Source organism: Canis lupus, chromosome 27, assembly GCF_011100685.1.
Source record: "Canis lupus familiaris isolate Mischka breed German Shepherd chromosome 27, alternate assembly UU_Cfam_GSD_1.0, whole genome shotgun sequence".
Classification (NCBI taxonomy): Eukaryota; Metazoa; Chordata; class Mammalia; order Carnivora; family Canidae; genus Canis; species Canis lupus.
In genome coordinates this window covers 44642129-44655803 of record NC_049248.1, presented here as the reverse complement: position 1 = coordinate 44655803, position 13675 = coordinate 44642129, and the positions used below count along the sequence as shown (strand labels likewise).

Here is a 13675-nt window from a genome sequence, read left to right as displayed (position 1 = left end):
AAGTGCATTCCTCCCCCTGCCACCTGAGGCCAGGGAGAGTCTACCTGACGTGCAGGAAACTCAGGTGGCTGCCGGGGTGGGGGCGCAGCAGGTGGAGGTGGGCTGCTCAATCCTCAGGTAGCGCTGACCTAGGCTACAGAGCCACGCTTCGAGCAGCTCGCTGGTACCCTAAACTCCCTCTGTTCTGGCGGGCAGGGCTTTGGGTTTTTCCCTACTCAGAAGGGATACCCTGTTTCTACTTTCCTTTGTTGCTCTTCTGTGGAGGAGTTTTAAACCGGTGGTTTCCAGGATGCTGGACGTTTAGGGTAGTTATGTTGGGGGGGGGGGACGGAAAACCACTTTGGCCCCAAGGTAAAAGCTTTCCCAAAAAAGAGATAGTATGTAGAAAAGCCCCATTTTCTTTTTATTTAAATATCCTAAATATATCACGAAGGAACATACACTGCACTTTAATGGTAAAAAGATACAAGTTTATAACATCTTATAAAAACTACCATTTAAAAGTGATCTTGTTCATTTGATATTCCCCTCCCCCAATAGCAAAATAAGTATATTAAAAAAAAAAAAAGAGAGAGAGAAAGAGAGAAGAGGACAGAGAGGAAGAGTAGGAGGGATTGTTAAGATAAAAGCCCCAGGACTGCAGCAGAGGCAAAGAGCATCTGGGGAGAGGGTTAGAAGTTGTGGCGGGACCCCACGTCTCATTTAACCCTCCAAGGTCAAGCCATAGGGCACAATCAGTAGCTAAGTGATGAAAGAGGCTGTTGGGGGCTGGACGGAGAAGAGTTGGGGTGCAGGGAAGGGCAGGGCTGGTAGGGCCCGGTCCAAGGGCCCACCCAGAAGTGGTGCTACTCTCCCAGACCCCCAAATCCCATGTCCTGGTCTCTGAGAGCCTGCCCTCCCTCCCTTTCCCTTCACTCCAAATGCACCTGAGGCATCTGTCCAGTGCTAGGCCCCGTGAGCTGAGGAGGGCGGGGGCCTTGGGCCCAGGTGCCTCTGCAGCGCTTAGTCTGTGGTTTCCCTGGGGTTGTGAGGGGGCTCCTGGGCCCCCTGGGAGGCTGAATCACTCCTTTCACCTCTTTGCTCCTCTCTCCTCACACATCCTTGGCCCCAGCAGCTCAGCACCTGGACGACTGAACTAACCACCTACTGCTCCTGAGTTTCCCCCACACCCAATCCTTGGCAGGGGTGCTTCTGGTATGGCTCTTTATACATCTGCTCACAAACTGCCTCTCCTCCGCCCACCCTGGCAGGAGGCTGGGGCCGTGGGGGTCCAGGGCGCACTGTGACCTAAGCACACATCCGCACACGTGGGGGCATAGGTCACTCATGGGATTTTCTCCACACACACCCCAACCCTCAACAGATTAGCTGCAAGTGGCAGGGAACGAAGCCTCCTATTTTCAAAAGTGCTCGTGGGAGAATAGTTTTGTAGATGGAGCTTCCTTCCAAGAATGTATTCCCAGAAGTGAAGGATCAGTTCCAGCCCCAGCCCCAGCACAGCCCTCACACACAGGAAGACCCCTGCCTGCGGGGACCACAGGGCAGCTGCGAGGACTGAGGTCTAGGTTCTGGACCGTATCAAATGGAAGTGCCAGCACAAAGCTGGAGAGCACAGGCAGCAAACACGCGCCCCGTGTCTCTCCCAAAGGATCTCAGGTGCCATTAGGGAAAGTCTGTAGGGTGCCACGCCTTTCTTTTTCCCTGAAATCCTCACATTTCAGAGGTATAGAGCCCCCCTCCCCCCGCCCTCCCAAATAGGTAGCAGCCGGGAGCTTTCTGCGGCTGTTCCCTACACTTTCCAGGAAATGAAGTCACACCGCCTGGAGCTGCCATCCTAGATCCCCACTGACAGCATGGTCAGGTTCACCAAGCCTCCATGATTACTCCCCTCTCCAGGTCAGGGCAGGTCACAGTGGGGGCCAACCAAACCCCAGAACCTTCCACAACAAGGTTTTTTTTTTTTTAATTTCACTTTAGAAAATTCATGTTTACAAGCTTTGGCTTGGGTTAAACACCCTAACCAGCCTGCTGAATCAATCCCAAACCCCCCTCCAAAACAAAGCCCTTCACTCCCCTAAATCGAGTTCCTCAGCTCCTTCTGGGACCTCAAGCACCCTTCAGGTTCCGTGGTGGTGGTGGTGGGGGGGCTGTTTCATGCTCATCCTCCCCTGAGCTGAGGGCCAGAGAAGGGTTTGGCTCAATAATATGCCATCTCCAAACGCAAGCACACATGTGAATGAACACACTCCTGCATGCACGCACACGCACGCTCTCACACGCACACACACACACACACACACCCCTGATCACTTTTTTGGGGATGGATAGGGTGGTGGTGTTGGGGCAGAGAGGAGCAAAGAACGTGATTAAGAACAAAACCTACAATAGGTTTCTTCCTCAGTCCTTTCTCTGCAGCACCCCTTTCCCCCCTAATTCTTGGTTGGGTAGGGATGGCCATTAAGAAGGAAGCGAAGATCTTATTCTTTGGAACCGAAGGCCACACCCTATCTCCTCTACCTGAATACAGTGATAGGACTTGGGCAGGGAGAGCAGCTCACGCTGCTCAACAGTCACATCAGGGGACACCAAACTCCTTTGTTTCTTGAACAGTTGCTGCTCAACTTGGGACTAGTCTCAGGTTGTTCCTAAGACGACACAAGGAGAGACAGCCCCACTTTGATATCCATGACTACGCGCTCAACACCTCTGTCTGGCTCAGGAGTCCATGGCAGCGAGGTAGCCACACACTATCTCCAAGATCGAGTGCCCAAGAGGGCATGGAAGGGCTCCGTGGGCCGTTCTCACCCAAGTTCCCTCCACAAGGCACTTGAGCTGACCCCATCAGGTACTGGGTGGCCTGGGCCATGGCAACAGCCGTGGGCATAGCTCTTGCTTGTCCCCGGAGGAAGTAAGAGGTACCTGCCCACTCTAGTTGGACCCAGCCCTTGTCTGCTCCTCCCGCCATTCTTCCTTCTGTCCCTACAGTGTATAAGGAGACCAATGCAAACTCAGCTGCCATCCCTGATACTACTCTCCTTCAAACAGAAGGTGAGGTGCAGGGCTGTGAACACTGAGGATCAACTGCAACCAAAAACTCAATTTTGGGGAGGGCTGGACCAGCCATAGTCCCTGCTTTGACCAGGGCTCTATGCCTCCATATTACCTGTATCCACAGTGTAGCTGCTAAAATTGCTTTTGGAAAAACAAAAACAAGAACAGAACAGAACAAACAAATCCCTCTCCCCAATCCTTTCCATGTCAGCTGCCAGCTGGAGTCCAAGGCTGTGGGAGCCACACCAGTCTTGGTCCTGTACCTTCAGTCCCCACCTATAACCTCAGCCAAGGGTCCAGGGACTAGCTTCCCTACCCAGGAATGCTGGAGGAACGTCCCAGAGATACTCATAGTCTCAGATTATTTACAGAGCTGAGGCTCTGAGGCCGCTGTCCCCTGATGCACTCTTCTGGTTTCCTGGGTCCACTCCTCCAGGAGGGGGACAGGTACAGACGGGGTGGTGGTGGCACCATCACACCAGAGAGGGTGCGCTCTTCGGTAAATTCTTCTGATCACTCCCACCACCCAGGGCCCCTTGCGCCTATAGAGAAAACTGCCCGTCGGAAGTCTTGGACTGGCACCCTTGGCACATCCGTTTGTGTCTGAGTAATCGATCTGTCCGAGAAAAACACTGAGAAGAAAGGAAGGATTAAGTGTTGAGAGGAGAACCTCAGCTACCTGCTGGCTAGCTCTGCCTTCCCCACACGGGGGCCGCATCCTGTTCCTCAAGCCCTCAACGAGTACGCAGATGGCAGGAGCACACAGTGGTTAAGAGCACAGGCTCTCAAGTCTGAGTCCTGGCTGTGCGCCCTTGGCCACGGTATCTAACAGCACTCAATCTGGACACTCATCTGTAACGAGGCTAAAAGTACCTTCACAGAAGGGCTACATCATTCATCCAATATTTATTGTCTGTCTCAAGGCAGGTACAGTTCTTGGGGCTGAGGATAGAGTGGAGAACCGGAGGGGCAAAAATCTCTGCCTCATGGAACTTCCATTCTAGCGTTTTGAGATTCAGTGTAAGAGAGTGGAGCAAAGCATCCAGGAAATGTTAGCTGTTATCATTTCTCATCTTTTGTTCGTGTCTTGTTTTGGTCCTCTCACATTCCCATCAGATCAGACACTGAACCCCCCCAGGGCAGAGAGCGTCTTTCTTCTTCCAGGTGCACCAGCTCTGAAGTCTGACTGAATCCTGCCTCTGCCCTCGATCTACTGTGTCCTTAGAAACTTAACTCTCAAAAAAAAAAAAAAAAAAAAAAAAAAAAAAAAAAAGAAACTTAACTCTCTTTGAATCTCAATTTCCCCCAAAGCCAAATGATGGCAACACAGCTACTTTACGGAGTTAACATGAGGATTAAAAAAATAACCTATTGCAAATATGCTCTCACAGTGCCTGGTGCAGAAGTACTCAAGAAATGCTGCTATTGTTGTGACCATGATTCCCACGGCCCCTCCCCCAAAACAGTTGCATAAGGCCGGAGAGATGCACCTCACCCCGAGGTAGTAAGTCTATGGTGGCCAGGAGTGTGAGGTGGCTTCCTATTGGGCAGAGGATGGCGGCTAGTCCTGGTTCTCGGTGAAGGAAATGTTTGCTGTGTGGGGCGGATGGATGACGTGAGCTTACCTGATGACAACGTTCGCACTGGTAGGGCTTTTCGCCACTGTGCACACGCTTGTGACGCTCCAGGTGGTACTTCTGGATGAAGCGCATATCACATATATCACACTCAAATGGCTTCTCACCTGGCCCAGGTGGAGAGAGAAGTTAGTATTAGGAGGTACACAAGGCAGGGACTTCATTCCAGCTATTTTCCCAGAAACGTTTAATTCTTAGTAATGTGCAGACACCTAATTGGGAAAGGTCCTCAAAGCTGCTGGTCTCAGTGACACTAGAAATCTCTCCAGCTAATTCACTTATCTTCTTCCTCTATTTCTCACGCTCAGCCTCTGAAACATTTTTTAGTATGTGTGCTGCTGAAGTGAGCACATCGGCCTCTAAAAACAAACCCAACAAGAGCTGCACACACACACTAAAAACTACAAACTACTGACTATGAGCAAAAGACTTACCAGTATGAATAAGGATGTGCCGCTTCAGGTGGTAACTGCTCCTAAAGGCTCCAAAGCAGTGTTCACAAATAAAATTTTTGGGAATCTTTACTTGAAAAGAGCCGTTTTGTTCCACTACCACCACCTAGGGGCAACAATCAGGCATGTCATAAGGCTATCCTCTCAGCCTCCTCTCGGCCCCCATCCTACTCTGAGTCAATTTCCAGTTGCTGGACAAAGTAATCTTTCTGATGTTGTCATCTCCCTCATCCCTAGAGTTAAGAGACCCTCTGAGGCAGGAGGTGGGCATGGGTAAGCTGTCTGCCCATCAAACCCAACACCTCCGAATATGACCTGAGGCTGGGGAGGCGGGGGACACTGCCTGCCCTTTGCCACAGGATCCCACACTTCCCTGGCTCCTGTTCCTTTACCAAGGATGTTCCAAAGAGTGCAGAGATCAAAGACCAACGCGGTCTATGGAGGAAATCAGTGACACACTCACTGGCTATGAGTGACCAAAACATCTAGGGAAAACTCCAGGTTGAACCACAGAGGAAAGAAAAGGAGGATTAACCCCATTACCAAATGGTACCAGACTGGGGATTACCCCATTACCTGCCTTTTTAACAGTCTTCTTTGAATGAGAGGACTCAGCCAAGCTGTCATCATCTTTGCGACTCCGGGACTTATCACTGTCTTTTCGGTGGCCCTTTTAAAACAAATCAAAGCTAAGCTCACAGTCTATCTCTGCACACAAGACAGGAAACCAAATGCTGCTTGCAGACTTCTAAATGAGAGTAACCACCTGCCCCAAAGGTTTAGAGACGGTATTCATCCATTTCCTAAGTGCTATGGTGTTAAGGGGTTAGAGATAAAGAAAAGTCCTTCCTTAGCTCTCTAATATACCCACATTCATTCATTCCCCAGCTGGATCCCTTTTTCCCACTTCCCTAAACAGAAGCGCTGAGAAATCAAAGCTTGGCATCTCCTGGCAGAGAGCTTGGGCCACCCGACCCCCAGGTGCCACGATGGACTCAAACGCTGTACCTGACTCGAGCACCTCAGCACATCAGGGCTACCTGCCCGCTCTCCATTCTCGGCCTGCTTGCTGGCAATCTGGCTCAGCATCATCTTCTTGCTGGCTGCAGTAGGAACCAAACTCACACCTGCTAGGCCTTCACAAGCCAGGAGACTTGCCTAAGTTGAAAGGAGATGAGGTGTCAGGTCACCTGGCAGGGCAGGGCAAAAACAGGCTGCCATCTTCCGTAGAACTACCTTACACACCCAGCCACAAACAAACTGCCTCCCTAAGGAGCATCCCTCTTCACTCTTCACGAAACTGCTTCCTTCAAGAGTCCTCCCTAACTCACCTCACCAGGAGTCAGTTGTTACTCATCAGCATTTAGATACACATCAAGTCAATAGCCAGGTATCATTGACACTTCGGTCATTAGCAATGTGGTAGGGACAGTGTGTCAACGTGTTACTAGGTACTTCTAGGCCCTGTGAATGGGCAGGAGGGTCGGCTAACCCTGCTGAGCCATGGAAATGGGAGAGCAAACCTTCCTCCTCTTTTTTTTTTTTAAGATTTTATTTATTTATTCATGAGACACACACACACACACACACACACACACACACACACACAGAGGCAGAGACCTAGAGAGAGAAGCAGGCTCCATGCAGAGAGCCCGACGTGGGACTCGATCCTGGCACTGGGATCAGGCCCTGGGCTGAAGGCAGATGCTCAACCGCTGAGCCACCCAGGGATCCCCATCCTTCCTCCTCTCAATAGCAGCTTCAGGGGCCACTTATGATGGGCGGACCTCACTGGTGCCAAATATATATTCTATCAGGTCCCATAAACATGCTTATCAGCAAAATTAGGTCAATTCTCCCCTTAGATTTTTATGTTTCCTAAGTGTCATCAATTATAACGGGTACAGAAATTAAATCACTTGGAAAGATTTTACCATTGAGTATCACTTTCTCTTGACCCCCAAGTCCATTTATCTGTGTGCAAATCCATATATGCTGTTTTCCATATATAATCCGTTATATCCATTTTCACATTCTCTACTCTATGTACACCTTAAAAATTACTGAAATAGGAACGATTAAAAAAATTTCTTTTCATGGCTATATTCTCCAAACTGACTTTGTTTAGACAGCACTAGAGAATGTACTTTTCTTACTTAGAAAAAAAATTTTTTTTTTTTTAAGAAACACTAAAGAAATAGTTGATCAGTAAACTTCCACAAGTGATTTTATTAAAAAAAAATTACTTTTGGGAAAAAAAAGTAATAAAAATTTAAAAAAATTTCTTTTAGAAATTCCTTTTAGTATATCCTGGGACCCCCTCTCTCTCCTTCAAGGACTTTGGACAGAAAGGTCTAGAGGTGGAAAGTTTAGTTCTGCTGTTTCACCATGTGAGCTTGGGCAAATTACTCCACCTCTTCAGATCTCATTTTCCTTAAATGCAAAATGTTTATGAGAGCATCTACTCTTGCAGGGTTGATGAGAATGAAAATAAGATACAAATGCCTAGCAGTACCCAGTACAAAGTTAGTGATCAGTGAAAGGCAGTCTTCTCAGAACAAGAGTGAACATGATGCCATGAAGTGGGTTGCAAACAAAGGAAGAAGAAAACGAAGGGCTCCTAATCGGCATGAAAAGGAGGAAGCTATGCATGTGGCTTGAAGAAAGCCAATTATACTATAATCAGGCTGTCATCCTGGTGAGACTAGTAAGGGAGGGTCCCTGGAAGAAAGCTGGGAGCAGCTCTGAGGATGCCTGCACATAGCTTTGCTATCCACACTTAAAACAACCTAACAGATCATCCTGTCTCTCCAATCCATCCTGTCCCCTCACAATGACAATTACCTTCTAGATGCACTGATCTGACATTACTCTTAACGTTCTTCAGAAAGCTCCCATTCTCTACAGAATAAAGTTGAATTCCTTAGCAAGGCATAAAAGGCCCTTGGGTTATACTTGTACTTCTCCAGGAAACAACTCCCTCATCCTAACTTTTCCCTTTATCACTAACTACCCTATCCCCATAACCCGTTTAAATTTTTTTTTAAAGATTTTATTTATTTATTCATGAGAGACACACAGAGAGGCAGAGAGAGAAGCAGGCTCCACGCAGGAAGCCTGATGTGGGACTGGATCCCGGGGCCCCGGGGTCACGCCCTGGACTGAAGGTGGCGCTAAACCACTGAGCCAACCAGGCCACCCCCCATAACCTGGGCCGCCCCCCCATAACCCGTTTAAATTCTTTCCTCCTTAATTAGCCAACTACCCGCAGTACTCCTAACCTCATCACATTCTCTTATGCCTCTAAGTCTCTGCCCATGCAGTTCTCCTTGTATGAATGCCCTGTTCTGCTTGTTTATCTAGCAAAATCCCATGCATTCTTCAAGCTTCATCTGCTTCTTTTCATCCAGGCAGAGGTACCCTTCTCTCCTCCGCAGTGTACATACCTTTATTATTGCACGTTTCTTCAATCAACAGATCCATTGATTTTTCTACTGCTAACCAACCAGTATGCAAGGTATTGTGAATATAAAGATAAATTATAGACTGTCTCTCCATTTCCCCCCACCCCAACCCAACTAGCCTGGAAGCGTGCTGGGGACGGGGACAATCTTATTCATCTTTGTATCCCCAGCACAATGCCTTGCATGTAACAGGAGCTCAATTAATTCCCGTTGGAAAAAAAAAAAAAAAAAACAAACGAAGCATTCACCACACTGTTCACTCCCTCATGCCCCTCAGCACTCAACGTACCAAGTGTAAACTGAGCAGTTTTACAAAAGTCCCATCAGTGCCTGTGATGCAGAATAGCCTACCTCCTTCATTTGACTGGAAGCTCCCTGAAGGCAGGGGCTGTGGCCTGTCTCCTTTCCTTCCTCTAGATCTCCCCCTGGTGCTTAATACAGAGCTCGGCTCACTGGGTTGGTCAATATGTTGACTAAGGCAGCATTCAAGAGTGAAACTGCAAACACGCTTCCCAGTGATCTTGAAGGAGGAGGATTCTATAGCTTTTTACCTGAGCCATGCTGATTTCTCACTTAATGTAACCCAAAAGTTCAGGAGTTTCTTGGTCCACCTTTCCTAAGACACTGTTGTGTGAAGAACTGTCACCAAATCACTGTAACAACTCCTTCGTGTCCCTTCAGTCCCGCTGCCATATTGAACTGCCTTTGTCTTCAAATAAAACTTAGTGTCCTCCAAGTGGGGGGGAAGATAGAGGTTCCAAGAATCCCTGGACTCTGCCTGGCTCCTGTCTATGGTCTGAAGAAACAGTCGGCCAGTCTTGGGTTTTCCAAATGAAATCTTCTCGTTGAAGTTCCACGCTCCGTTTCAGAAACCTGAAACCACAAAGGGAGACGGGGCTGTTAGGTGCAACATTCTCAGGCCAAAGGACGTGCGCGGTAGGCTGAACTTTTGTTGTTGTTGTTTTGTCTTGTTTTTGTTTTTGGCTGGGTGCTCTCTGTGAACCTCAGAAAGAGGACGTTAGTCCAGCAGAATTTTCTTTCTAGGTCAGAAGAAGAAACTGGTCTCCAGGGCAAAGAGGAGCTGCCAACGGGAGTAAAAGCGACCAGGGGGCGGCGGGGGGGTGGGGGTGGGGGGCGCTCATGGAGGAACTGCAACAGGCCCACGGCTTGGATTTGCCTTTTTACGAAGAGAAGGGGGCGGAGGCCCTTCGGGGCTTTTGTGTCGAGTGGGCCGGGCCGCAAAGCTCGCACTTTATTAAGGAGGCCAGCACCGGGGAGTAGAGAAATGCTCGGAGGCGACCGCCGGACGCTCGCTCGGGCAGCCGGGCAGCCAGGCAGCAGGCCGACTGGCAGGGTGCGCCGGGCCGGCCCACACGTGCGCGCTCCCCGAGTCCGCCCGAAGGTACGGAGACTCGCTGCGGCGGCGGGGAGGCGGGCAAGCGGGCATGCAAGCAGGCGGGCAGGAGGCAGGCAGGCGGGCATGCAGGCAGGCGGGCAGGAGGCAGGCAGGAGGCAGGCAGGCGGGTAAGCAGGCAGGAGGCGGGCAGGCCGGCAAGCAGGCAGGCAGGCCGGCGGGCAGGCGGGCGGGCAGGCAGGCCGGCGGGCAGGCGGGCGGGCAGGCAGGCGGGCAAGCAGGCCGGCAGGAGGCAGGCGGGCGGGCGGGCAGCAGGCAGGAGGCAGGCGGGCAAGCAGGCCGGCAGCAGGCAGGCGGGCAGGCAGGCGGGCAGGCCGGCAGGAGGGAGGCAGGCAGGCGGGCAGGCCGGCGCCGCGCGTCCCCTCCTCCCCCTCCCCTCCCCTCCAGCCGCCCCGAGGACGAGCGCGCCCGCGCCCGCGCCCCCGCCAGGCCACCCCTCCGCCGGCCGGGGACGCGGCCCTCCAGGCGGGCGGGGGGCGCAGCGCGCGCGTCCCCGGCGCTCCCGGCGCTCCCCGGCCCGCCCCGGCCGGCCCCCTCCCGCCTTCCCCTCCCCCTCCCCCTCCCGCGCGGCGCCCCACGGCCTGCGCGCTGCCGAGGCGCTGCCGCCCGCCCGGACGCCGCCGCGCTCCCCGAGGCGCGCCCCTACCTGCCGGGCGCGGCCTCCCGCGGCCTCCCCCGCCGCGCGGCGCCTCCTCCAGGCCCCAGCGCCCCGTGCCAAGCCTGGGGCCGCCGCTGCCCTGCCGGGACCGAGGCAAGTTTACAAACACCAACCCGGGGCCCGTTTCCCCGGAAGCACTTCCCCCTCCCCCGCGCCCCCTCAGCCGAGCAGCGATATCCACTTCCGGGCTCGGAGCCGGGGACCGGCGGGAGCAGCCAGAAAGGGGGTGAGGCCGAGGACGCTGGGAGGGGGCGCCGCCGGCGAGGGGGCGGGGCCGGCGCGCGGGAGGACGGGAAAGGGGGCGGGCCGGCGGCGGCGCGCGTGCGCCGTGCCGTGGGCGCGCCCCCCGGCGGCCATCTTGGCTGAGGGCAGGAACGGAGACCGTCAGGTGACGCGCGCCAGGTGCGCTTTGAGGGTTCTGCTAGGTGGGTCGGTTAAGGCTCGTTGGGGACGCGCCTTGGCCTCCCTCGCTCGCCGACCGTCTCCCTGTCGCTTCTGAGCCTGGGCCGCCCAGCCGGCCGGGAGGAGTTAACTTTCTGCGGGGTGAACTCGAGCCAGGCCCCCGAGGCGACCCTGGGTGCCCCACCGCGCTGCGCCAGCCCAGGCCTGCGGACGGGCGGCATCTTCTCCCCGCCGGGAGGACGCCGTGGGGCCCGGCTCAGCGCACGGTCAGCTCCATCCGAGCCTGAGCGCCGCGGCGGCGCCTGTGTCCGCGCTAAGGAAACGGAGACCGTGACCCCTCCTTAGTCTCCCACCCCCGGCCGTTGGGGGCAGGCCCCGCTGATGATGGACTGTGCCAGGTGCTCCTAATGGAAGGAATTGTCGGTTCCGTTTAAGGCCCAGCTTCTGCTGCAGGTGCTGTCAGGCTGTGGGTTTAGGAAACACCAATTGAGATGTCAAAAGAAAAAAAATTAAATTGTGAAAAAAAAAAAAGAGGCATTCCAACTATCCCTTTGTACACGGGTTTCGTTTCCTCCAGCGCTTTGTGTTTTGAGCCGTTGACAGCAAATCTTTGTGCTCTTAGACTCATGATGAAATTGATGAAATAGAGAAATGTTATCAGAAATAAATTTTTTTTAAGGGTTTTTTTTTTTTTTAATTTTTTTTTTATTTATTTATGATAGTCACAGAGAGAGAGAGAGAGAGAGAGAGAGAGAGAGAGAGAGAGGCAGAGACACAGGCAGAGGGAGAAGCAGGCTCCATGCACCGGGAGCCTGATGTGGGATTCGATCCCGGGTCTCCAGGATCATGCCCTGGGCCAAAGGCAGGCGCCAAACCGCTGCGCCACCCAGGGATCCCTTTAAGGGTTTTTATTTATTGATGAGACACAGGCAGAGGGAGAAGCAGGCTCCATGCAGGGAGCCCGACGCAGGACTCGATCCCAGGACCCCGGGGTCACGCCCTGGGCCAAAGGCAGGCGCCAAACCGTTGAGCCACCCGGGCTGCCTCGAAATAAATTTTTATTTTTTATTTATTTATTTTTGAAATAAATTTTTTTTCTTTTTTTTTTTTTGAAATAAATATTTTTTTTTTTTTTTTTTTTTTTTTTTTTAAAGAATGCCTTTTCTTTTTATTTATTTATGATAGTCACACAGAGAGAGAGAGAGAGGCAGAGACACAGGCAGAGGGAGAAGCAGGCTCCATGCACCGGGAGCCCGACGTGGGATTCGATCCCGGGTCTCCAGAATCGCGCCCTGGACCAAAGGCGGGCGCCAAACCGCTGCGCCACCCAGGGATCCCGAAATAAATATTTTTTTAAAAATTAGCTCATACTTATTTTGACAGATCCTGCACACACGAAAGAATAAAAGGCAAGAAGTGTGAAGTTTTTTCTTCTACTATCCTGTGCTTCTGAAGATAGTCACTCTTACCAGTTTGGCAAATGTACCTTCAGGTCTTTTTCTATATTCATACAAATTTTTTTTTTAATTATTTACTTTTTAAAAAAAAGATTTTATTTATTCATGAGAAACACAGAGAGGAGAGAGAGAGACAGGCAGAGACACAGGCAGAGGGAGAAGTAGGCTCCATGCAGGGAGCCTAAGGCGGACTCTATCCCAGGACCCCCCGGGTCACGCCCTGGGCCGAAGGCAGGTGCCCAACCGCTGAGCCACCCAGGCTGCCCTGAAATAAATATTTAAAAAATTTTTTTTGAAATATTTTTAAAAAAATTAGCTCATATTTATTTTGACAGATGCGCACACACGAAAGAATAAAAGGCAAGAAGTGTGATGTTTCTTCTTCTGTACTTCTGAAGATAGTCACTTTTATTAGTTTGGCAAATGTACATTCAGGTCTTTTTCTATACTCATACAAATATTTTTTTTAATTTTTTTTTTTTTGAGAGAAAAACAGGAGGGAGGGGCAAATGCAGATGCTGGGCTGAGCTGGGAGCCCAACGTGGCTGGATCCCAGGGTGCTGGGATTCTGATCTGAGCAGAAGGCAGATGCTTCACAGATGGAGCCACCCAGTTACCCCTTGCACAAATTTATTTTTCATCCAGTGTATTTATTGAGCACCTTCAGTGCTGGACAGAAGTGTTAGATTGTAGACATCTAAGTTCTTTAATATTTTAACAATTGTTGTGTAATATTCTAACTTCTATTTGTACTTTGATTTGTCCAGACTCATCCTTTTTTTTTTTTTTTTTGTCCAGACTCATCCTGATGAACATTTAGGTTAATTTCGTTATTTTGGCTTATAAACAATGCCATAAGGAAGATCTTCATATGGTTATCCTTTTGCATTAGTAGATTTGTAGATAGGATATGTGCATTTTAAATTTCAGTCAAGGGCAGCCCGGGTGGCTTAGTGGTTTAGCACTGCTGTGGGCCCAGGGCCTGATCCTGGAGTCACGGGATCAAGTCCCACATCTGGCTCCCTGCGTGGAGCGTGCTTCTCCCTCCGCCTCTTTCTCTCTGTGTGTGTCTCTCATGAATAAATAAAATCTTTAAAAAAAATAAATTTCGGTCAATTCTGTAAAGTTGAATTTCAGTTT

The 13675-nt window shown here is 51.1% G+C and overlaps 2 protein-coding genes across 7 annotated transcripts in view; one reads left to right on the top strand and one right to left on the bottom strand.

Moving 5' to 3' along the window:
- Window positions 1-382: 382 nt before the first annotated feature.
- ZNF740 (zinc finger protein 740) lies at window positions 383-10905 on the bottom strand. 4 transcript variants are annotated; one of them, XM_038577774.1, is made up of 7 exons: window positions 10665-10901; window positions 8956-9477; window positions 6149-6298; window positions 5721-5810; window positions 5123-5246; window positions 4677-4795; window positions 383-3683 (listed from the first exon to the last, which is right to left on the bottom strand). In XM_038577774.1, exons 2-7 carry the CDS (start codon window positions 8962-8964, stop codon window positions 3594-3596), a joined length of 582 nt encoding a protein of 193 aa, XP_038433702.1. In that variant the 5' UTR covers window positions 8965-9477; window positions 10665-10901; the 3' UTR covers window positions 383-3593. The 4 variants fall into 4 exon arrangements, with proteins under 4 accessions (XP_038433702.1, XP_038433701.1, XP_038433703.1 ...); XM_038577773.1 differs by having other exon boundaries at window positions 9156-9477; window positions 10665-10898; XM_038577775.1 differs by lacking the exon at window positions 383-3683 and adding an exon at window positions 3939-4279 and having other exon boundaries at window positions 9156-9477; window positions 10665-10905.
- Window positions 9861-13675, top strand: part of CSAD (cysteine sulfinic acid decarboxylase) — a 32030-nt gene continuing 28215 nt past the window's right edge. The window contains exon 1 of one of the 3 annotated variants that reach the window (XM_038577770.1): window positions 9861-10006. The gene's annotated coding sequence lies outside the window, so the exon portion shown is untranslated. Of the gene's footprint in view, window positions 10007-10672; window positions 10770-11090; window positions 11532-13675 lie in introns of those variants that run through there. The other 2 variants (XM_038577771.1, XM_038577772.1) reach the window with 2 other exon arrangements.